The following is a 25,921-nucleotide window of genomic DNA, read 5'->3' as shown; positions in this document are numbered from 1 at the left end:
TTTTATAACCATTTCTGGGATGGAAAACAGAAAGGGAACAATTTCCACTGATCTCCAGAAAGCCAAATAAATAAATAAACAAATATAAACAAAGCAGCTTCTGGTACTCTCCACCACTTTTCATGTGCTCATTATAAAGCAAAATGTTTAAAATGCTTAAATTGTGCTTCAATTTATTTGCCTTAAGGTAAGTCTGTCTCCATTATTTTTCCCCTTACAATAAAAACTTTTCCAAGCTTCAGAGAAAACACAGTCAAGAACTCTAAAACATGTTAAAAATGTAGTTCATGCAAGATATTGACTAGGCTTACTGAGTCTTAATGTTGCCTTGGATAAATTCAAACTGTCATCTCAAATGTATCTCAAAATCTCATTTATGCAAGTGCAATTATAAAAAATCTAGGGGTAAAGAAAGAGGGGGCTGCTTTTGAAGAAAACATGTTCAGTTATAATTATCATTTCACTAGTAATACCAAAGAAACTTTCACAGATCAACACATTCTGAAAACCACTGCTATGTTGCAAAGTTTCCAAATTTGACTATGTGAAACAATTTACTTTTCTTCTAAGCAACCAGAAAAATAACATGGTCATTGATTTATCTGTGTGTATATATGTGTGTGTGTGTGTCTGTGTGTATATACGTGCATACATACTGTACATACATATACACATATATGTTGAGAAATTCTGTCTTCTAATTGGGATATATTGTTTAGCATAGCCAGATGTGCCATTTAAGCCTGGAGATTATTTATACATATTGGAACAACTGACTGCCAAGCAGGTGATTAAATTTATTGTAGAATTTTTATTATGGTCTTTTAACTTGATGTGGGTCGTCCTGAAAATGGTCAAAATCTTTTTTGCAAATGGGCCAGTTAAAGTTAATAGATTTTATTACCTCTCAAGCATTTATGAAATCTATTTAGAGTTATCTTATCTAAATGACAATTGTAGTTTATTACTGAAGCTGGGGATCTGAACTAATTAATTGATCATGTGCATTTTATCTTAGAACATATTATTTAGATCCAAAATCATTGCATAGCAATAGTTTTGAAGTGACCACAATTTTGCATATACAAGTAATAAATAAAAGTTCTTTACACATTATTTTTGCTGAGTTCTGCATGGAAGAAAAATACATTTGGAAAATTGTATCTTAAAACACTTTCTCTAAGCCAGTGTTTCTCAACCTTGACAATTTTAAGGCATGTGGACTTCAACTCCCAGAATTCCACAGCCAGCAATGCTGGCTGTGGATTTCTGGGAGTTGAAGTCCACATGCCTTAAAATTGTTAAGATTGAGAAACACTGCTCTAAGCAATAAAGAAAGAGGCTACTTCGATTCTGTAAATGATATTTATACTGCAGTATAGATGTTTTTAATGGACATATAATATATGGAACATAAAGAGAAACGTGAAGATCATGAAAGCAAAAAATAAATAAATAAATAAAAACAAGGAAATATATGCATGTTTCAAACTAGTCATCACAAACCTGTTTCCATAATCAATCTTTGCTGTGACTTTCTTCTTTAGCTCTTTAAGCTCATCTTGGGGAAGTGTTCCAGACAGTATTTGTGATCGCCATTCAATAAGATCATATATCATATGTCTTACATTACGAAACATTTCTCTGTTGTCTTGCTGTTTGATAAGAATACATGTTAGTTCTCTCATGATCGCCTTTCTTTATGTAGAAATATACAAATACAGTGGGGCAAAAAAGTATTTAGTCAGCCACCAATTGTGCAAGTTCTCCCACCTAAAAAGATGAGAGAGGCCTGTAATTGTCATCATAGGTAGACCTCAACTATGAGAGACAAAATGAGAAAACAAATCCAGACAATCACATTGTCTGATCTGGAAAGAATTTATTTGCAAATTATGGTGGAAAATAAGTATTTGGTCACCTACAAACAAGCAAGATTTCTGGCTCTCACAGACCTGTAACTTCTTCTTTAAGAGGCTTCTCTGTCCTCCACTCATTACCTGTATTAATGGCACCTGTTTGAACTTGTTATCAGTATAAAAGACACCTGTCCACAACCTCAAACAGTCACACTCCAAACTCCACTATGGTGAAGACCAAAGAGCTGTCGAAGGACACCAGAAACAAAATTGTAGACCTGCACCGGGCTGGGAAGACTGAATCTGCAATAGGCAAGCAGCTTGGTATGAAGAAATCAATTGTCGGAGCAATAATTAGAAAATGGAAGACATACAAGACCACTGATAATCTCCCTCGATCTGGGGCTCCACGCAAGATCTCACCCCGTGGGGTCAACATGATCACAAGAACGGTGAGCAAAAATCCCAGAACCACACCTAGTGAATGACCTGCAGAGAGCTGGGACCAACGTAACAAAGGCAACCATCAGTAACACACTACGCCGCCAGGGACTCAGATCCTGCAGTGCCAGATGTGTCCCCCTGCTTAAGCCAGTACATGTCCGGGCCTGTCTGAAGTTTGCTAGAGAGCATTTGGATGATCCAGAAGAGGATTGGGAGAATGTCATATGGTCAGATGAAACCAAAGTAGAACTGTTTGGTAGAAACAGTTCTACCAAACAGTTTGGAGGAGAGAGAATGCTGAGTTGCATCCAAAGAACACCATACCTACTGTGAAGTATGGGGGAGCAACATCATGCTTTGGGGCTGTTTCTCTGCAAAGGGACCAGGACGACTGATCCGTGTACAGGAAAGAATGAATGGGGCCATGTATCGTGAGATTTTGAGTGCAAACCTCCTTCTATCAGCAAGGGCATTGAAGATAAAATGTGGCTGGGTCTTTCAGCATGACAATGATCCCAAACACACTGCCCGGGCAATGAAGGAGTGGCTTCGTAAGAAGCATTTCAAGGTCCTGGAGTGGCCTAGCCAGTCTCCAGATCTCAACCCCATAGAAAACCTTTGGAGGGAGTTGAAATTCTGTGTTGCCCAGCAACGGCCCCAAAACATCACTGCTCTAGAGGAGATCTGCATGGAGGAATGGGCCAACATACCAGCAACAGTGTGTGCCAACCTTGTGAAAACTTACAGGAAACGTTTGACCTCTGTCATTGCCAACAAAGGATATATAACAGAGTATTGAGATGAACTTTTGATATTGACCAAATACTTATTTTCCACCATAATTTACAAATAAATTCTTTCCAAATCAGACAATGTGATTGTCTGGATTTGTTTTCTCATTTTGTCTCTCACAGTTGAGGTCTACCTATGATGACAATTACAGGCCTCTCTCATCTTTTTAAGTGGGAGAACTTGCACAATTGGTGGCTGACTAAATACTTTTTTGCCCCACTGTATGAACAATGTAAATCAGAAGTAAAAGGTAAGTATGGGAGCAAGTTTCTATAACTTCAGCATGAACTTTATTATTTGACCCAGCAGGTCATCACTTTATCCCAAACTATTTATATTTCATCAGATGGGGAATATTACACATGAAATCAATCACAAGTAACTCATCTGTGATCCAAGAATCAGTAGTCCAGTAAAAATTCAAATTATTCATTTGCTACAAACCTATAAACGAGTATTTTGAATTAAGTCTTCGGGAGAAGATTGATTTAGTTTCAAGTACTGTACTCTATTATTAGAAGGAATTTCAAGTGGGCTACTTTAAAAAAAGCTGTGATTCTTTCATTCTACATTCCTCATTTATTTTTATAAACTTTTAACTTGTTTTTCTTCTGCAAGGGATGACATCTTAACAAGATATTTGACATACAGGCTTACAATAACCTTAATGAAATTAGAAATGACAAAATTATTATCTTAGTCATGATCAAAAGATCCTCAGCTGGACCAGCTAATTTACATGCATATAAAGGTGCAGAAATAACTGCAAAAAATGAAAATCAGCAGTATGGATTTAAATAGCATATAAAACATAGCTATCTGACAGTGGTGTATTATTTGATCCAAAGGGACTAGTTCTTACAGAGGACATCTATGCCTCACAATAGAATCAGACAGAACAAGCTCTCACTGACAGTTGGAATTCTGTTACAATTAGTTGGGCTGTCTGATGTAAGACCTAATATTCGTTGACTGTTAGTTTAAGCAAATCTAGGTTATGTAATTAATTATTAATAGTGGAGTGCCTTCCAAGTCATATATAGACGATACACATCACAGCATAAAACTAAGCAGCATTAAGAAAAGAAGAAAGCAAGTTAACTGATATATTTTCTTCACCTCAACCGGAAAGGACAAAGAATATTTGATAAAAAAATCTTTTGATGCAATATCCAGCAATAAAATTACACGTATAAGGTCTGATGTACATAGAAATCCAGAAATGAAGACTGTTTTGACTATATCTGGATGCCTTTATCCTCTGGGTATTTTTGACATTAACACAAATTACAGAATTAAATTCACAAATTAACCTCAGGTCTTTTTAATCTACTATAATTTCCTCTCTATTTCTCTATATTCTATATTGGTCAGAATGCCCTGATAATATTGTGTCCCATTCTAGACACTACACTTTAGGAAGGACAGTGACATATATAGGCATGTTCAGAAGAGACCAGCCAAACAGGAACGATTGAAAGCTTTGAATATGCTTAGCATGGAGAAAAAAGACTATGGGGACTCATAATAGCTATATTCAAGTATTTGAAAGTCTGTCATGTAGAAGGCAAGCAAATTGTTCCAGTTGTTCCAAATGAATTTAAATTCCAAGGAAGTAGATTTCAACTGGACATAAAGAAAAATGAACCAGGATGGCCAAGAAGATGGTGACTTCTCCTATTCTGTCCAGTAGTTCCATTCTACAAGCACATTAAACTTCCTTAACTAGAGACAATCCACAGACCTTTTTACTAGTACAACTGTAGAACAGTAGTAAGTTTAGAGTAGTTGTGATTTAGAGGCCTGCAGTATGGATTGTCTTTTTAATAAGGAATAAAAGAGTTTATACCTGGGAAAGTTAATATGCAAAGCGTATTCCTTTTCTTCAGCAATTATTTCAAATCACTGGCATGTACTTAATTGGTTTCTTTAGCTTGGCTGGTTTATAGATTAAATTCTTTTGTTATCCTACAAAGAAGCATTCCAAATAAACCTACAATACTTACAATATAAAGCTGTCGCCATATTGTGGACCATTCTCGTAGTGTACTGGTAACCTCCTGAATAAGTGGTAGTTCACTTGGTATAACTGTTTCATGTTGTCTAAGAATTATAGAAATACCACAAAGGAGAGGGACAGAAAATATAGGACAATGTATTAATCATCAATATATTAAATGTATATAAAATACTATCATTTATAGTATTCCAGATTATATTTTGCTTAATTCATAAACATGGCTTATAAAAATATGTTCCTAAAGTTTAAAATGTTAATAGGTAGGAGATATTATGTGGCATTATTTATTATAATATAAATATTAAAACTGTATGAAATAGAAAGGGCTTTTTGTTTTAAAACATTCCAGTATGCTAAATCTCCATAGAATAAAGTTTTCTATGTTGTTTTGAATTCCATATGGAATAAAAATCTCAAAATTGTTATCCCACAGGAAGAACTGAATGAGAATGAAACAAGCCTTTTGCTCTGTCATTTTTCTCCACAACCACTCAATTAGTTTGGTGGTGTTCTATGCTGGGGACTCTGTATGACTTTGCCTACAGAAAAACTGTCCCTTGTTGTGGTTATTTTGGTTATTAAAAAATACTGTCAAAAATAATGAAAATATATTTTCAAATGCATTCTTTTTACTTTTCTTATACAAACAACCAATAAAGAATGATATTTTATGGATTCGCTTTTTCAGAGCCTATGAACAACAACAGCACAAACATTATCTTCCTAATGCATAAGTACAATGTACACTTAATTTGGCAGCATTTAACAAATTAAAGTAACACAGTCTATGTATTTAATACCTTACAATCTGAAAAAGTACAAGACAATCAGACAAGTGAGACCACTTTTTATCAGTTTTCATGCTTAGGATCATTTATCCAGTATTGTCTTTAATTGTAAGCAAGACAGCACTGATTAACTGGCCCAGACATATCAACAAATGGAACCCAAAACCAACATATCTCCTTCTGAGCAAATGCTTAAATAATTGCTGTGTTGCTGTCATTCCCTTATCCTTTCAATTAGTCTTATCCAACAGTACCAGGTAGAGACCTATCTCTGTTATAGTAAAGGAGACAGGGGAAATGGAAAATAAAGCCAATCACAACTTAAGAAACAAAGAACAAAACAGAACGTGAAAACTGAATTAAAAATGGGCCAGTTTAGTCTCAAACTCAAAGCAGTGGGTTTTATTTCAAGGTAAGAGGAAACTTCTTTGAATACCAATATTTTGAACTTAATACCTATTCCTGGCATTTCAATCTCGAAATGTTTTGAGCTTAGAACATTCTGCATATTCTTACTAAACATATTTAGCATTGTAAAGGAATTGGCTCAATTCCAAATGCTGAACAAAATCCTTTGTAGTTTTAAAGATAAAGGAATTTATTTTGCAAGATTCTATCACTTTGTCTCTGCAAAGCTTCACTTAAATAATGCATCACTAGAGCTGTAAATAATTACTATATATAACATTAATTGAAGAAGTTTTGCAATCAGTCAAGAAAAGCAACATTATACAATAATCAAGTGATTTGCATTTTTATAATTTTGATATATAAATAATGTAAAAATAAATCAGACTGTCTCCTTAATCAAATCAGCTCTTAACTGTTTTATATATACACATTGTTAGCTGACCACTATAGAACCTTATCAAATTCCATTGAATTATAAATGAATTTGGTCATCAATTTAACAAAAAACATAAAATACCTTCTGAACATGAAAAATTGTTCTTCAACATAGAAAAATAATACATGGGAAAGACACAGTTTTTTAAGTGATGTTTGCTATTTGAGCGTCGGTGTTTGATATCCGGTTTCACATGACCAGACTTTGAAATGATGTACCCTATGGAACAGCAGCCTGCCTCAGAGAGCACTTGGAACTGATTTGGCTGCAGAGCCTGTGGAGCAGCTGGAACCACTAGAAGATGAAGGGTTTGATCCAAGGCCTCTTCTAAAGCAGGTAGTGATGAGTGAAGGACAAGAACAGAGAAGGTCTGCGCAGGTCTGCTCTATGAGGCGAGGCCTTCCCCCAGGTGATTGCTTGCACCGACTGGGACTAAATTTTAGGGTCATAACCTCTGTCTGTTGTGACCTGACTCCTTCCTTACGGAAGCTCCTTGTTTTTTGCTGATAACCTCTGAAGACTCTACAATCTCTGGGCTGGACAACACCTCAGCTTATTAGAAGTTTTGCTTAATGGGTGGGTGTCAGGTTATAAATTTCCAAGGGATTTGCAACTGTCTGAAATAGTGTGTGCGTCTGTATGCCCTGCCTGCCACTGGGGCAATTTACTCAAACCAAGTAAAGCCTGTGAACTGTTCTCCTTTGTGCATGTCTGTATTTGTGTGTCAGACTAGGGACACGACATTCTGTTTGCAATTGTTCTATCAGAAAAATAGAAAGAAAAGGCCAGGGTTTGAATGTTTTTCTTTTTTCTCATATAGAGCCCTACTGCCACTTTTTAAAACTCTCAAGTATTTCATCTGTCTTTTTATTTTAGAAGGGGTGTTGTCTTACCTGGACGCCTTTTCTCAGCACAGAGATGGAGAATCCACCAATGGGTTAGCTCTGTCTTCCTGTCCATTAGACCAAGTCAGCCAAACTTGCCATGCTTGTTCTGTTCTGGACAAGGACACACCCAGTCTTGACAAGGGCGAAAGCAACTGACGACAGTCCGACATGTTGGCTCCCAGACCCCTAACACGGGTCTAACTGACACTAAGAGTGGGAGTGGATTTTCCATCTCCATACTGAGAAAAGGCATTCAGGTAAAACAACGCCCCTTCTTCAGCACAGGAGATGGAGAATCCACCAATGGGACATACCAAAGCCTCACTGTCCCAATGGGAGGGAAACAGAGGAGGCCAGAGTCATGTCCCCAGAAACCACCAGCTGAAGGGCCTTCCCTCCAAAGGATGCGTTGGCAGATGCAAACCGGTCTATCTTATAATGCCGCACAAATGGGGAAGGCGAAGACCATGTCATAGCCCTGCAAACCTCCTCGATGGAAGCCTGTGTGGGCCATGCCGCGGAGGTTGCAGCACTGTGAGTAGAATGTGCCATGACATGACGTGGTACGGGTAGGAAATGTGACCGGTGCGCCTCCACAATGCAAGCCCTGATCCATCTGTCTATGGTTGAGGTGGACAGCCTCTGTCCACTAGAGGCATGGTGAAAGGAAACGAAGAGGGCTTCAGACTTGCGGAAGGGCGCCATTCTCTTGATATAGTGACGTAGCGCCCTGCGAACATCCAGTGTGCCACTGCCGTTCCAAGGCATGAGATGAATTAGGGCAAAAATCCGGCAAAACGATCTCTTGGGCCCTATGAAAAAGGGTGTTGATCTTGGTAATGAAGGTAGAGTCCAGTCGGAGGACCACCCGGTCTTGGTGAAAGGTGCAGAGGTCCTCCCTGACCGACAGTGCCGCGAGCTAAGAGATGTGCCTGGCTGACGTGATAGCAACCAGGAAGGCAACCTTGAGAGACATGTCTCTCAGAGCACAAGACCTGATAGGCTCAAACGGCGATTTGGTGAGGGCCTGTAGGACCCGGGGCAATTCCCAGGAAGGATACCTATGTACCACGGGTGGTTTTGTGTTGGTGGCGCCCTTGAGAAAGGAGAGTATCCTGGGATGCTGGGCCAAGGGAGCCAATTGGCACAGGTAAGTAAGTTGGACAATGCCGCAACCTGCCTGCGGATAGCATTAGGCGCTAAACCCTTATCGAGGCCCATGAGCAAGTATTCCAAGATGCCCGGAATTATCATATCTGAGACATCTAGTTGCCGGCTCTTGCACCAATTGCAAAAATTCCTCCATATGGAGTCATATATGCAATTTGTCGCCGGCCATCGGGAGGCCTGAATCATGGAAATCATGCCGGACGAGTATGTTTCCCGGGTCAGGATCCGGCATTCAAGTGCCAGGCAGCTAACTGCAGCCACTGGGGTTTTGGGTGTTGTAGGACTCCCTGGTTGAGAGACACATGACCCGGGGGAATCCTCCATGGGGGGAATATGGAGAGATTTACGAGGTCGGCGAACCACGGCCTCCGTGGCCAATATGGGGCCATGAGTATAACCTCCGTCCGTTCCTGCAGCATCTTGCGGATGAGAGGGAGAGGGGGGAACACATAAAGCATCCGCTCTCTCCGCCCCTGGAGAGGGAAACCAGGAGAAGAATCTCGGGAGTTGGAGTTCGTCGGAGAAGCGAACAAGTCTACGACTGGTTGTCCGAATCTCTGCGAAGAGGTCTGGGTGCAGGCGCCATTCGGAACCTGCTTAGAAAAATCCGCTTGCTGGTTTGCCTCCCCCGAGATGTGCTCGGCCCTGAGGGAGGACAGGTTGGTCTCTGCCCAGGAGTCCAATGCCTGGGCCTTGGCCATGAGGGACCTGGATCGGGTACCCCCTTGCTGGTTCACGTGGCCTTTGCCGCCACGTTGTCCATAAGGACTACCCCGTGTTGTCTCGCCACCCTGCTGCGGAAGTGGCAGAGAGCCAGGTGTATGGCTCTAAGCTCCAACCAATTGATGTTGTGTTTCAGGTCTGCTTGGGACCATTGTCCCTGAGCCAACTGAGACTGAAGGTGCGCTCCCCAGCCAAACAGACTGGCATCTGTCGTGAGCATGAGCCGGGCGGGTTCCTTGAAAGAGGACCCCCTGGTTACTGCTGGCAAAGTCCACCACCGAAGAGACTGCAGAGTCTGAGAGGTTGGAGGAACTGGTGCCCAACCTTTGGAAGGGGATGAGGAACCATTGGAGGCTCCTGGAATGCAGTCTGGCCTAAGGCACTATTGCGATGCATGAGACCATCTTTCCCAAGAGTTGGGAAAGCAGGGCCAGTGGCACTATGCGCTCCCTGCGTATCCTGCGTACCAGGGTCCGGATACTGTCCTGACGTTCCTGGGACAGGTATACCTGGCAACTGAGTGTGTCTATGATGGCACCCAGGTGTAAAGTTTGGGTAGCGGGGACAGTCTGACTTTTCCGAAAGTTCACCGAGAACCCGAGTTCCTGAAGGACCTTGATCGACGTCAGGTCCGACCGGGCAGCTTGAAGGGAGGACAACTGGATGAGGATGTCATCCAGATAACACTGGACGCATACCAGTACCAATCGTAGGTGCACGGCAAGCACCGCCAGGACTTTGGTAAACACCCTTGGGGCTGATGAAAGGCTGAACAGGAGGGCCCTGTATTGGTAGTGTTGGCCCATGTAACAGAACCTGAAGAACTGCCGGTGGTCGGGAAGGATAGAGATATGGAGATACGCTTCCATGAGGTCTATGGATGTCAGGAAATCTCCGTTCCTTACGCTGCCCAAGATGGATTGAAACATTTGCATCTTGAATTTTTGGTATGCAATATGGGAATTCAGACCTTTGAGATCTAGAATCGCCCCCCATCCTCCCGAAGCTTTGGAAACCACAAAGAGGATGGAGTAAAATCCCCTCCCCTGTTGACCGACCCGCACAGGTTCTATGGCCCTTATCTCCAAAAGATGTCGAATGGTCTCCTGCATGAGGCCGCTTTTGACAGGGTTCTTTGATTGGGGGCAGGAAATGAAGCGCCCTGTGGGCTGGACACGAATTCCAGGGACAGACCGTATCAAATGGTCTAATGGACCCAGGAATCTGTGGTGGTGGCTTCCCACTGGTGGGAAAAGAGCGCCAGTCTGCCACCTATGGGGAGGGCAGTTTGAGATTCACTTGGATTTTCTATAAGGGCAACCCCCCCCCCCGTCGAAAGGGCCGCTGGCTCTGGAATTGTTGTCTGGGTCTGGGGCCAGTCCTGTCAGACGGGCGATCCTGTCTGGCTGTGAAGAGGCGGGGAGACTGAGTGAAGCCCGAGCCTGTTCCTGGCCAAAAGGACTGCCTGCGGGCGTACGGGTTAGCACGCCTGTCGGCCCGTCTGCTAAGGTGGGCCAACACCTTCCACTTATCCTTATTTTTGGACAAATAAGGAGCCACGGCCTCTCCAAACAGCTGACCACCCTGATAAGGATCCATAGCTAGATGCCACTTGGACTTTGGGTCAGCTTGCCAATGCTTGAGCCATAGCATCCTTTGTGCTGAGACGTTGGATGCTATGGTCCTGGATTAGAACCTGGCCGCATGTAGTGTCACATCTGAGACATACTCAGATGATGCAACAAGCCTGCTCAGGTCTTGTTGGGTACATAGCTCCTCCGGGGGAAGCCTGGCTTGTAGTTGACGAAGTCAGAGTAGAGAGGTCCTGGCGAAGAAGGGTGCACAGGTGGCAGCTCTTACCATCCACGACATCGCCTGTGAGTCCTGCGGAAGGCCAATTCCCATCTCCTGTCCTCTGCCTTTAGCGCCTCTGCCATATCCCCCAACACTGTACACAAGGACAAGAGAGGGCCAAAGGATTCATCCACCGTTGGCACCTCAAGGTTCTCTGCCACGTCTGGCGCTGCACTGAACAGTTTCCTGTCCATTCCCCCCAGAGGGGGAAAGATGCCAGGTGATACCCATTGCTTCCGAACTGCGTTCCGGAAGAGATCCGGGCAAAGGACATGGTGCTGAGTCACGATGGGCTCGATGAACACCGGGTTCAGATCTGAGCTGGGTGGTGGGTCTGGCTGAGGGATCTGATCAGGACCTATGTTGGCCATCGCACTGGCCCTGCGAAGCAGTGGCAAGAAAAGGGCCAGGTTGAATAGGCCTCCGAATGGTGGAGGCTCTGGGGGAGGGTCTACCTCCTCCCACTATGTCATGTCAGGTTGGTTATTCTCCATAGGAGATGAGGCCCTGCTAAGAGAGGACCGGGACGGTGAGGAGGAACTCTGGTACTCGGGTGCACCTGACTGAAAGAAGGATGGGGGTATGGAAGCCACAGACTTAGGTCTGGGCACGTGGTAAGGCCTGACCGCAAGCGCCCGGTCAACCGCCTGAGCAATCAGGGTTTGGAGATGATCCTCAGAAGGGGAGCCTTCCGGCTCAGCCACTCTGAGCCCAGCAGCTGTGGGGGTAAAGGTGGCCTCTGGACCCAAATGTGGGACCCGTGGTGACAGTGATGGCTGGTGGATCGTTTGAACTTGATCCACCCCAGAAGAAAGAAGGTTTGCTGTAGTGGTTCCCTCTGGGAACCAGACCCCTTGGGTAGAAGTCGAGGGCCCCAGCGGGAGATCAAAGGCCGAGTCCTCTATCTGCTCCACCTTTGCCCTGGCCTGCTTCTGTGCTTTGGAGAATTCCTTCTCCAGGGCCTGCTGTCTTCTGCTAGCCTGTTTCTCCGCCAATTTGGAAGGCTTCCTTCCGGAAATAGTCTTGGCCTTGGCTTTAATCCTGCTTGCTGCCTCCTGTTTGGAGGATTTCTGCCTTTTATGGCTAGCAGATGGGGAGGCAATGTTCTTAGATTGAGACATCATGGAGTCCTCACCCGTGAGGTGAGCAATCTCAGTGGTACTGAGAGGGATCTCTGGCAGGGGATCGGTTGGTGGATTAGGCTGAGTAGGTGGAGCAGGGGATTGCCAAGGCAATAATTTGTGTCGCCCTGCTCCCCTGGCCACCCGACCGGTAAGGAAGCGGTCTGCTTGTCCCCTTTTTGATGCTCCAGTCATGTCTACAGCCATGGCAAGCCTGCTTACTCGTAGAGCTCTTGGTAATGGCGAGGTGAGTAAGTCAGTACGCTAGCCGGGCAGGTTGGATTTAGCCCGCTAAAAGGTGGCCAGGTGAATGAATTGCACCAGGACTTTTGAGAGAAATGCAGATAACTTGATGAATTATGGTCGCAATGGCGCAGCCCAGCGGCTATGGCTGCCACGTGCTCAAAGGGCGGCAGCACAGGGCGCTGGTAATAAAAATGCAGACCGGGCCTGGGAAACGTGGTTCAAGATGGCTGCAGCATTGATCTATCGGAAAACCGGACAAGTAGCGATCAAATGTCTATGAGACTGAGGGAGGGATAACAGGTCGAAACGATCCCAGCTGCAAAAAAATGGGGCATATGGTGGCCGCCCAATCGGCCTGCAGGGGAGAGGCAGAGGAGTGATGACAATGGCCTCAGCGGCAATGCAGAAGTCCTCCCCTCCCTCGAAGGGAAACTCCGATCCTGAAGGGAAAGCCTCAAGCCCCCACCGGGAATGTGTTCAGCTGCCACGGCTCGTCCCAGCAGCCAAAATGGCGGCCAGAGCAATTCTGTCTGAAAAAGATGGCAGCCACTCGATTTGGCGGGAAAAGAAGCCGTCTGAGGCTGCTGGTGAAAGACATCCCTCGATCCTTTGCAAGGTGAGGCAAGAAAAGAGGAAGCTGATTGAGGCCTCTGGAGCCGAAATCCCGCCCCCGGGAGGCCCGAAAGATGGCACCCGCTCGGTCCGGCAGGAAAGGGAGCCATCTAAGGCCTCCACGATCCCGCAGCAGCTGCTATGCAAACGGTTCCTCGATCCTGTATCAAACAGCAAAACGAGAGGGGAAGCCGATTGAGACCTCCCTAACCAAAAAGCCCCACCCTCCGGGAGGTTGAAACAGCCTCGGACTGCAGCGCTGATCCCAGCGCTGCAGGATGTGAAGGAAGGCTCGATGAGGAGAACGGAAGCCTCCATTCTTGCCAAGAGCCCTGGGGAGTAATCCTACGTTCCCACAGTCATCTGGAACAGTGCTGATCCCAGTGCTTCTGAAAATGACTGTGGAATTCAGAGGAGAATTCACCAATGAGAAAACTATACAACCTGCTGGGAGCCAAGCTTGTCACGTCTTGTAGGGCTGGAGACCTAGTCAAGACTGGGTGTGTTCTAACCCAGGACAGGTGTGGCAAGTTTGGCTGACTTGGTCTAATGGGCAGGAAGACAGAGCTAACTCATTGGTGGATTCTCATCTCCTGTGCTGGAGAATGGAATAGAACAGAATACTTAATTTGGCCAAGAATAGACACACAAGGAATTTGTATCCGATGCAGAAACTCTCAGTGTACAAGCAATGCAACAGAGGAATAATCATAATATAATATCAAAAAGAGCAGGTAGTATAGAACATGAAAAGGACAATAATAATAATAATACAGCCATATAACATGGGCAAATATACTTAGACATAAAACAATACTGTGAGGATTAGGTGTTCAGCAGAGTAATGGTACAAGAGAAAAAACTGTCCTGTATCCAGATGTTTTGGCATAGCAGCCTTCTGAGGGGAGGAGTTGAAACAGTTTATATCCAGGGTGTGAGGGATCTGTAGATATTCTCTCAGCCTGGCATCTGACCTGTGCAATATACAGGTCTTCAATGGAAGGCAGGCAAAAAAACAAAAAAAAAAACATGCTTTATTCTGCAGTTTTAACTATCTGTTGAAGTTTGTATCTGTCCTGTTTAATTGCTGTACCAAATCAGACAGTTATCAAAGCAGAGATGGCAGACTCAATAATTCCTCTGCAGAATTATATCAATAGCTCCTGGGGGAGTCTGAAGAATGTTTTTTGCTGTGCTTTCTTAGTGATGGTTCTAATGTTAGGTGTCCCTTTCAAGTCCTGGGAGATTATAGAACCCCTAAACTTGAAGATTCTACTGCTGATACTGTGCTTCAAATATAGTAAGAGGTGATAGAATTGGAGGGCTCTTCCTACAATCCACTCTCATCTCTACCATTTTAAGCACGGTTAGCTACAGATTGTACCGGTAGTACCACAAAGCCAGTTGTTCAATCTCCCATCTACATGCAGACTCATCGCCGTCTCGAATGAGACCAATGACTGTTGTGTCATCTGCAAACTTCAGTACTTTAACCAAGGAGATCCTTAAAGATGCAGTCATTAGTGTAGAGAGAGAAGAGCAATAGAGAAAGTACTCAACCCTGGGTGGCGCCTGTGCTAATTGACCTTTTTATTTTAGTGGTGTCTAGTGGTTAAGGCACTAGGCTAGAAAGCGAGAGACCATGAGTTCAAGTTCCAACTTAGGCATGAAAACCAGCTGGATGACATTGAGCCAGTTACTCTTTCTCAGCCAAACCCATCTCACAGGTTGTTGTTCTGGGCATAATAGGAGGAGGATATGTGTTGGATATGTTTGCCATCTTGAATTATTTGTAAAAACAATGAAGGAAGGAAGGAAGAAATAATTCTTGTTATGATGGTTCTTTAGAATTCTTCCCTATTACATTGTCTAAACTATTGTCTAAGCTATGTGGCCATGTAGAGCCTGCCAAGCCCTTTCTGCATAAATAAATAAATTTGCTGCCCCAAACATAGTTGTGACAGGAAAAATTTGTCTCTACCAGAAAGACACATTGTCAAGGCATTTCCAAATCTCCAGGCCTCATCGATGCCGCAAATTCCAGCCCTGATGTTCGACTAGCCACCACAAAAGGGGCATTGACTTACCTGAACGCCTTTTCTCAGCACGGAGATGGATAATCCACGCAGTGGGTGGAGACTGTATTCCTGGCCAATCAGATCAGTCAGCCAAAGCTGCCACGCCTGTCCTGGACCACGACTTCCCAGTCTTGACACAAGCGCAGCCATTGACTGACAGTAAGACGTTTTGGCTCAACTAAATATATCCTATTATCCTAGTCTATAAGGGTGGGTGTGGATTATCCATCTCCGTGCTGAGAAAAGGCGTTCAGGTAAGTCAACGCCCCTTCTCCAGCACTGGAGATGGATAATCCACGCAGTGGGACATACCAAAGCCTATTGTCCCTTGGGTTGGGGAATAGACTGGTCCCGTGTGTAACTCTGGTCTAGAATCTGCTGGAGAACCCTCCTACCGAAGGAGGCCTCTGCAGAGGAGTACCTGTCGATTTTGTAATGGCGAATGAATGGAGAGGGCGAGGCCCAAGTGGCTGCCCTGCATACTTCTTCAATAGAAGCCTGCATGGCCCATGCTGCTGAGGTGGCAGCGCTCCTTGTGGAGTGGGCTGTGATATGCTTGGGGACTTGCAAGGACTCCGCCTGGTATGCCCCAGTGATGCATGCCCTAATCCACCTACCAATGGTAGAGGACGAGACCTTCCGGCCCCTAGTGGCGGGTTGGAAGGATATGAAAAGCGCTTCCGAGCGTCGGAATTCCGCTGTGCGTGAAATGTAATGTCTTAGTGCCCTTCGTACGTCCAAGGTGTGCCACTGTTGCTCCAGGAGATGAGCTGGGTTTGGACAGAAGTAATTTCCTGTTTAGAGCACCATGATTGGAAGCTTCTCCACGTGGCCTCGTAGATACGGTTCGTGGAGGGGCGCCTTGATGCCTGTATGACCCTAATTACACCCTGTGAGCAAGCCCCCTTGGCTAAAATTGACCGTTCAAGAGCCAGACGGCTAGTTGTAGCCATTGTGGCTCTGGGTGGGAGATCTCCCCCTGCTTGAGGGAGATCCTCTCCGGAGGAATCCGCCATGGATTCGTGCGGGATAGACTCCTCAGGTCTGCGAACCAAGGTCTCCTTGGCCAATAAGGGGCCACAAGGATTACCTCAGCTCTTTCCCGCAGAATCTTGCGTACTACCGCCGGAAGGAGAGGTAAGGGTGGAAACGCGTACAGGAGTCCCCTTGGACATGGGCTTCATAACGCATCCGTCTGCTCTGCTCCCCTGGATGGGAATCGGGAGAAGAAGCGAGTTAGGTGGGCATTGGAAGGAGAGGCAAATAGGTCCACCTGGGGAAGCCCGAAGCGGTGACAGATCTCCCTGAAGATCCTCAGGTGTAGTTGCCACTCCGAGTGATCTATTGTTGATCTGCTCAACAGATCTGCTTGGATGTTTGCCTCCCCCGATATGTGGTCGGCCTTTATGGAGGCCAGATTTTGTTCCGCCCAGGCCCCCAGTAGGAGGGCCTCGGCCGAGAGCGAGTGAGAGTGTGTGCCCCCCTGATGGTTTATGTGGGCCTTGGCTGTCACGTTGTCCGTCAGGACCAGTACGTGCCTGCTTTTTATGCTGCTCTGGAAATGCCTTAACGCTAGATGAATAGCCCGCAGCTTGAGCCAGTTTATGTTGTGTCAGAGGTCCACCGCTGACCAGCGGCCCTGTGTCCACTTGGTCTCCAAGTGGGCTCCCCAGTCGAATAAGCTCGCATCTGTTGTGACTACTACTCTGTCTGGTTCCCTGAAGGGGGACCCTCTGAGGAGGGCTGGAGATAGCCACCACCTGAGGGAGTGTTGTACTTTCAGAGGTATGCCTACCCTCCTCCGGGATGCACTGAGTTGCTGTCTCTGAAACGGGAGCATGAACCACTGCAGTTCTCTTGAGTGCAGCCTTGCCCAAGGAACTATTGCTATGGTTGATATCATCTTCCCTAGCTGCTGGGAGAGGCAGACCAGCGTCACTGACTGACCGCGGCTTACCTGTTTTACGGCTTTTCTTATGCTGCTGAGGCGTTCCTGTAATAGGTACACCTTGCACTCCTCTGTGTCTATGACCGCTCCCAGATGAAGTATTCTCGTAGTTGGGGTTAGGTGGCTCTTTGGAAAATTCACCGAGAAGCCGTGGTCCTGCAGCAGTTTTATCACTAACTTTAGGTCCGCCTGAGATTGTTGGGCGGACGATGACTGGATTAGAATATCGTCCAGGTAGCACTGGACTCTGACCGGGACGTTTCTTAGGCGTGCTGCCAGAACCGCCAGAATCTTGGTGAACACCCTGGGTGCTGATGACAGGCCGAATGGAAGTGCCCTGTATTGAAAATGGTGCCCCCTGTAGGCGAACCGTAGAAAGCGGCGGTGAGCCAGAGAGATAGGGATGTGCAAGTATGCCTCCGTGAGGTTGATCGATGCCAGAAAATCCCCTTTCCTTACGCTTCCAAGGATGGAGCGTAGTGTCTGCATTTTGAATTTGCGGTATTTTATGTAGAAATTTAGCCTTTTTAGATCCAGAATGGCTCTCCAACCCCCCGAGGGTTTTGGGACCACGAAGAGGATAGAATAAAATCCCTGGTCTCTCTGGTTCATAGGCACCGGCTCTACGGCCCGTATGTTTAGAAGGTGCTGAATGGCCTCATTCATGAGCCTTCTCTTTGTTGGGTTCGTGGGACAGGGGCATGGGCGGAAGCGGTTCGGGGGCTTTGAGAGAAATTCTAGAGATAGACCGTGACGTATGGTGTTCCTAACCCATACGTCCGTGGTGGTCTCTTCCCACTGGGGAGCAAACCCTGCTAGTCTGTCCCCTATGGGAAGGTCTGGGTGGGAGTCATCTGGTACGGCGGAAGGGGCGGTTGTTCCCCCAAAAGGGCCGTCTTCCCTGCGTTTGCCTATGTCTTGTGTTCTGTCTGTCCCCCTGTCTTTCCCTATCCTGTCTAGCTTGGAAGGGTTGGGAATTTTGAAAATAGTTGACCCTGGTTTCCGTACGAAAGGATTGTTTCCTTCCCCAGGAGCCGGGTCTCTTGTCCTGCCTTTTAATCATGTGTTTAAGGACCTTGCGCTTGTCCTTGTTCTCTGTCAGGTATGGCGTTAGTGCCTCACCAAACAGCTTTGCCCCTTGGTACGGAGCCGAAGCGAATTTCCACTTGGATTTGGTATCCGCCTGCCAGTTCTTTAGCCAGAGGAGGCGCCTGCTCGTGTTGTTTGCCGCCATTGCCTTGGCTGAAAACCTGGTCGCTAAAAGTGTCGCGTCCGACGCATATTCCGTGGCCGCTACCATTTTGCTGAGTTCCTGGTGAGTGCATACGTCCTCCATGGGAACCCGGCCCTGTAACTCACGGAGCCAACAGAGTGTGGCTCTGGTGAAAAAGGACGCGGAGGTAGTTGCCCTGGTAGCCCAAGCTATTGCCTGGTGCGTTCTCCTGTAGTTGGACTCACTCTTTCGGTCCTCGGCTTTAAGAGCCTCAGCAAAATCTCCTGATATGGCCGTGTCCGATATCAGGGGACCTATGGGTTCGTCCACCACCGGCACCTCCAATGTTCCCTCTAGCTCCCTTGCTACGTTAAATAGCTTCCTCTCCGCATTGCTAGGAAGCGGTAGGGAGGTTGGCGCTGCCCACTGTTTCCTTATTGTGTTTAGGAACATGGTCGGGCATGGTATGCGGTGTTGAGTGGTTACCTTTTCGGCGAACGTTGGCTCAGCCTCCGTGTCAACTGTGACAGGATCCGCTGGTGTCCCATGCCCCAGATGGGCTGTGGCCTCAGCCTTGCGCAGAATGGTAACAAATAGAGAAGGGTTAAACAGGCCGCTGAAGGACGGCCCTTGAGGTGAGGTGTCCTCCTCTTCCTCAGACATTTGAATTCCTTGTGACGTATCTGGCTGGTCCAGGTAAGCTTCCTCTGAGACCGACGAGTCTGAGAAGGAGGAGAGGTCCTGGTGGTCCTCCGTTTCCTCCCGATGCCTCATTCTAAGTCCTAGAGGCTTGGCTTTGGAAGTTTGAGCCCTGGCCTCAAATGCTCGGTCCACTGCCTGTGCTATTAGGGTAGCTAGCAGATCCCCCGTCAATGCAGGAGGAGTAACCATTGCCTGCGACCCTGCAGGTGCTGTGGTTAGCGTGGTCCTCGGGGTTTCCTGTAACCTCTGTGGGGAGGGGGATCGGGAAAGCGATGAGAATTCGCCTATCCCGCCCTCTGTTTGGGACTGTGATGAGTTCCCTATTGACCAAACGCCCCGTGGGGATGAAGGGAGACCCAGCGGTAGATCGGGACCTATCCCCCCATTCTGCCTATTTTCAATTCTGGCCCTTTTCTGGGCTCTGTTGAACTCTTTTTCTAGGGTTTGGTATCTTCTGATTGCCTGCTTGTCAGCCTTCTTTGATGACTTCCTTGCAGCCTTTCTAGGGGCTGCAGAGGATTCCGAATCCTCTGAAGCGGGTGCTCCAGAGGATGAAGGCAGGGCTCCAGTGGAGGGAATGATTGCTTCCTCCATTCTCCACTAACGCCAGGCCGCGATAGGGGGCACCCAGGTGGTAGGAGAGCTCTAACTTTGAGTAAGGACAGGCGCACTACAGGGGGCGTCTGGAACTCCGGAGCAGACTCTGCAAAATTGTCAGAGTTAGTCACTGTGCACGGATAAGAACAGGCACGCTAATGGGGATGCCTGGAACCCGGCTTGACTATGGTGGGTAAGGACAGGCACACGACTGGGGATGCCTGGAACCCACCACTAAATCCAGAAGCGTAAGGGCCACTAATGGGGGACCCGAAGTCCGGAAGGAGCCAAAAGCAACTGAACACAGTTAGTTATGAAAGGTTCTTATTTATTTTGGATTGAAGACACCAAGTCCTGGAACAAGCAGCTATGTGTCTGATTTGAATGTCTCTAAATGAATAATAGATGCTCTAGTACCCTAGTACTGCTTGCCTATTATTTTACTCCAGCGGCTGGACCTAGGCTTCTCAGGGAGCCTTGGATCCCCTGTTTGCACAAAATATGGCCGCCGCTGCCAGGAGACTACTGCACATGTCTAAAGAAGCAGGAGACTACTGCGCCTGTGCTAAAAAGGCTGCCGGTGCCACGTGCGGTTGTAACAAAGAGCCACGCGTGCTCCCAGCTGCCCAGACAATGGCGCCTCGTTTAAAAGACCCTGAGCAGCCTGGTGAGTGAAAGAAACTGCTCCTTCGCTCGCCAGCTGTTTCCCGTAATCAATCTCCCTCCCAGCATGCGTCCCCTTTGTCCTCCGTTCCCCTCGCTAATTGCTTGCCTTTCTGTCTTTCTTTCTTTCCTTTTTTTTTTTTTAAACGCGAGGGATTGCATGAGCTTCCCCGTTTGTTTAAGGCGGCAGCCGGTTGCTCTGGCTGTGGGAGGGTGGTTGGGGTTTGGGTGAGGGAGGGGAGTTAGGGAATTCCCCCTTTTAAGTGAGGGTGGTTTCCCCTGTAGGGAATCTGACTTCCTGAGTCTTACAATTTAGCAAGGGAATTTTAGAGTAATCAATTAAATTGAATTAAATTATCTCTAATTAACTTTTAAACTAAGCAATTTCAGCTACTAGAAAATAAACCCCCCAATGGAAAGGAACTATACCTGCCTAGGAGCCAAAGTTGTACGTCTGTCTCTGTGGCCAGATCAATCAAGACTGGGAAGTCGTGGTCCAGGACAGGCGTGGCAACTTTGGCTGACTGATCTGAGTGGCCAGGAATAGTCTCAACCCACTGCGTGGATTATCCATCTCCAGTGCTGGAGAATTGACTGGTGCACCAAATATTCCTTTGCGGCCCACGATCATTTTTAATTTATCAATGTGGTCCTTTCCCCTCTATAAGTTCTATAGTCATGGCATAAACCAATAGTTTGAAGCAAATATTACTCTTAATCAGAAGAAGTCATTCTGCTTGGAACCTTGTTTCTGTTTCCCAATACTGCCCGTGTTAATATATAAACTAAAGAGTAGTCTCATAAATATTGATACATGCTGTACATAGGTTTTCAGGGAATATCAACTAGGGAAATTAAACTTTCACACTAATGGTTTACTCAACTAAAGTATCTTAATTTTGTATAACAAAACATAGGGGGACAAATGCAAATCAAGCTGTTGCTGTCCTCTTGTCATTTTGTTACCACGATATTCATAATTACAAAATAAATTTCAGACTTCATTTTTTCTGCACACTCATATTTACATTCAAAATTTATTAAAAATCATATAATTGATATTTTCATCTATTATTTTTAAGCCCAAAACTTACCCTTTTCCTTCAACTATTGCTTCTTTAAGTTGTATATAGGAAGCAGGAAAGATTCCCTTTTAAGTAAGAAAAATAAATTCATTACTATTTATTTACCATATGTCCAGTAGAGTTTTTAATTATAATCTTTTTCTAGTGATCCATTTTGAAATACAAATACCACCAGAACAATTGGCTCAAATAATAAGATAGATAATCTGAAATATCAAGAGAATCTCAAATAAGACCATTATATTCTAAGTGTTGGTCTATGTTGACCCATTATACTTTTTTTTCTAACTTTTCGATGATCTATGAAAAGTATTCAATAAGATTTTCTTTATAAAAACCAACCTTACTGAGCCTTTGGTTATAATTTTAAAGAACGTTTCATTGGTAATAATCAGTTTCAGAAGCTAATAACAGTTTTGCTCCAAAAAAATTGCAGTACTCTTGAACAATGAGTTAAAATAAGCCTTATATTCTACTCCATCAACTTTCTTTCTACTATGTATGTAGGGAAAAAGTTTGGTATCTTTATTTCCACTTTAGGCTACCTAATGTTGAACTGATGCACTGTAACACTGAATAAAAATATCACATTGACAAGCCTTCATTCCATAAACTCTCCCTCCTTATCCTTATAAACTGTGAGTCATCAATTTCTAATATATTTTAATAATTATCCAATTTAAGAAGGAAGCAATTTCAATTAAATCTGTCCTTTTTACACTGAAGCCCAGAATTTCAAATTATTTTTAAAGAAAAATATATAAGTACAAATAATAATCAAATAGTCATCAATATTGTTTGTTTGTGAAGAGATATAAAATATAATGGATCTACCTACTACTATTCAAGAAGTAAATACAACAAATATTTGTTTGAAAAAAAATAATGTTATATTTAATAGCACTAAATTAAAAGTTTTATTTCATCAACATTTCTGCTTTATCTAAAAAGTTTCAAACTATAAAGAAACACTTTGGAGATTACTATAAATACCTATACTTTTTTAAAAAAGTGACATCACTAATACAGAAACAAAATACTTACTTTTTTTAATTTTTTCCTCAAAGTATAACCTCTATACCAACCTAAAAAATAAAATGTCTTAATAAGTTTCAATAAACTAATTGGAAAGTAAGATTGCCCAGATATATTACCATTCATAATTGTGATGTATCGTTGAAATATAAGAGGATTTTATTAATAGTTATTAATTTCCTGCTTTCTGGTTCCTTACTGAAAAATTATAGATTAACAAGTATCTGAGAAAATTCCTTTATTATAATTTATTCAACATAATTGTATTCAAAATAAAGATTAAACCTCACCTGTCCAAAGGCAATAATTCCCATTGCCCAGCAAAAGTAATAGCATGCTTTACAGCCCTCTCTAAATGGTTTACAGAGTCAGCATATTGCCCCCAACAATCTGGGCCCTCATTTTACTGACCTCGGAAGGATGGAAGGCTGAGTCCAAGCTGAGCAGCTCAGAATTGAACTCCTGGAGTGAGTAGTGAGTTAGCCAGCAGTACTGCATTCTAACCACTGCACCACCACAGCTCTGGCACTGGGCCACAGACCAGGGGTTGGGGACCCCTGGTTTATAGCAAATTATTTAAAATCTATACAAGATGTATACTGAAATATTTTGCTCAAACAAATATGTGATGCCCAATCTAGATTCTACTTCTATTTTCCTCATATCTTTCTGCATGGATAAGGCCTTTCCCTCTCCCAATGTTAACTCTACAGTGGTACCTATGAGTTATTTTTCAGATAGGATGGAACTGCTGAGTCCATAATATAGCTCAGTTTCAGTTTATTCTTAAAACTTTGCTCACATCTTTGTGGAAACAAATAACATGCTCATATCTTTCTGCATGGATAAGGCCTTTCCCTCTCCCAATGTTAACTCTACAGTGGTACCTATGAGTTATTTTTCAGATAGCCTTCACTATCTATATATTATAATATAATTGTTTCAGTTTATTAAAACTTTTCTCACATTTGTGGAAACAACATGCCATACTTGAGAAATAAAGTGGCAATGTCTCATTCACTATGTTCCAATCTGCAACACATCTGCAAGTAATCAGCATCATGTGTTTTTATTGCTAGCAAGCTCATTCTGGTTTAGGATAACTTTTTAATTAAAATAAAATCTCACAAACAATAAACATTCAGAATCATAGTGCTATATCAGACAAATTGGAGGAGATCTTTCACACAAAATATATCCATTCAGCACAGATTTGGCAAGAAACTTTGCACTGTAAGTTGTTATATATGCCAGGCTCAGGCTTAGGGAGTTCAAACAAATGAAGGTTTACTGAATGATTACCCATTCTGTAATCATTGTTACAGTTTTTTAAATTTGTTGCTGTTTCATTTCCATATTCTCCCTCTATCTCCCTCTATCCCCTTTTATTATTTTCCTCCCAATATTTCTCTTTTCATTCTTTTCTCTTTCCTTTATTTCTTTTTAATTGGTTGCTTCTTGATAGGAGTTCCACATTTAATATATTGTTTTTAGTTTTCTCTCTCTGTCATGACTCAGGCTCAGGATTCAAGATTCTGAATCTGAAGAAACTTCTCAAGCTAAACCTATGGAATATCAGTCTCAGGAGACACCAAGCCAATAATCACCTAAGACTGATTAATACAGGCACCACCCAGACAACTTGAGCAGTCAAGTGAGGTTGATGTATTGCCTTCCAGCCTGCCACCCACCCAGCAAGTAGAGAGGAGAGAAGAGACTTTACATCAGGCTATTTGTCAAGCAAGGGAGTAACACTGCTGAAAATAATCTGATCTCTAACTCTTGTGTGACTTTTTGTAAATTCTGTTCATGTAATTCTGACCTTTGGATTGAATGACAAACAATGACTTGGCTCTCAGAATCTTGGACTTAATTTGGACTATTCTCTGCAATCCTGTTAAAGGCAATTTTTTCTAAAATTTTATTTGGTTTGTGTGCTTTTGTTATCTCTTAACCTATAGGAGATGACCAGGCTGAGCCTTAGAGAGAGGTCAAACGCATCATCAGTCATGAGTCACCTCACGCTCATAAGAGGTCTAAATCCAGTCCACCTTGAATTCCTTATTTACCACCAAATTGCTTTAACCTTTAGTAGTTCAGATTCTTATAGAGCGCTTAAGTTTGCAATAAAATCTTTATATCCATTTGAACTGTCTGGATCTCTTGATTTTTCTGGTACTTGGCATGACCTTAAGTAAACTGTGAACCACCATAGCAATTGTGTTTAAGTGAGTAATTGAAAGCAGAAGCAGGACACTCTTCCTCCTTTTTATTGCCACTCATTAAGCTTGGCTGCAGTACTATTGCAGGTGGAAGGCAAATAGAGAAGAGAGAACTTTATTCTGTAATTTAAAGGTTATCTTAAATATCAACACATCAACTGATTTACTTTGGAGTATTCTAGCAAGAGGGCTGCAATTAAAATAGAATGAACAAGCTGCCCTTCTCCTGAAAATATATTCATTTGCTGAAATATTAAGGAACAAGGTCAAAATTGCTAATATAAATCATATATAGTACATTTTATATTATAAAATGTATTATATTCAGTACAGATCACAGTAATTGGTGATATTATGGTTGGATACATAGAACAATTATATGTGGACTTAATAAATAGTGGTTTAATATTATGCATCTCAGCATATGCCAAGGAATCATTATGATAAGAATATTATCTTAATCCTAATAACAATCCCCTTCTTCCTCACAGAAAAGCTCCTACTGCTATCAGTCTTACCAAAGGCTAACTTTATGGTCATCAGAATTAACTGGAAGTACAGCTGAGGAAGAATGTATTTTCTCTTCTCACAGCCTTTCTCCTATTTCACAGTTGCAACCTACAGGTGAAAATAAAGCTAAATGCAGAATTAAGCTCAAATCAGTATAAAAAAAAAAAGACAAAAAAAAAACCTATATCCAAACACTGACTGAAGCAAGTGACTAAATGTCTTACCTTTTTAAAAAGATAAATAATTTATTATGGTAACTAATCATTTTTCTACATATTATTAACCAATACCAATTTCAATTTTGCATACAGATTACTTTTTTTTAAGGAGGAGGACATGATTTAGCCCTAGTCTTGTAATGCAACTTCCATTCTGGGATTATGATTCCATTTTTCCAAGTGTTTAAATCCATATATAAATGACTGAAATTTAGTATAAGAAGTTGAAAAATATAAGGCAATGGCAAAACACCACCACACTATTTCCCCCCAAAAATTACATGTCA

General features: G+C 43.7%; 1 protein-coding gene across 3 annotated transcripts in view; it reads right to left on the bottom strand.

The window, feature by feature from the left end:
- Positions 1-25,921, bottom strand: part of DOCK1 (dedicator of cytokinesis 1) — a 450,137-nt gene that overhangs the window by 358,631 nt on the left and 65,585 nt on the right. For all 3 annotated transcript variants that reach the window (XM_039345121.1, XM_039344947.1, XM_039345028.1), the window contains exons 3-6: positions 22,694-22,734; positions 21,659-21,714; positions 5,102-5,198; positions 1,507-1,655 (exon numbers count right to left, since the gene is read on the bottom strand). In XM_039345121.1, coding sequence (XP_039201055.1) covers positions 1,507-1,655; positions 5,102-5,198; positions 21,659-21,714; positions 22,694-22,734 — 343 coding nt within the window. The remainder of the gene's footprint in view (positions 1-1,506; positions 1,656-5,101; positions 5,199-21,658; positions 21,715-22,693; positions 22,735-25,921) is intronic.

The sequence above is a fragment of the Crotalus tigris genome, unplaced genomic scaffold (genome assembly GCF_016545835.1).
Source record: "Crotalus tigris isolate CLP2741 ecotype Arizona unplaced genomic scaffold, ASM1654583v1 scf7180000017536.10889498, whole genome shotgun sequence".
Classification (NCBI taxonomy): Eukaryota; Metazoa; Chordata; class Lepidosauria; order Squamata; family Viperidae; genus Crotalus; species Crotalus tigris.
Note: the sequence above shows the minus strand (reverse complement) of the source record. Positions and strands in the feature narration are given on the sequence as shown.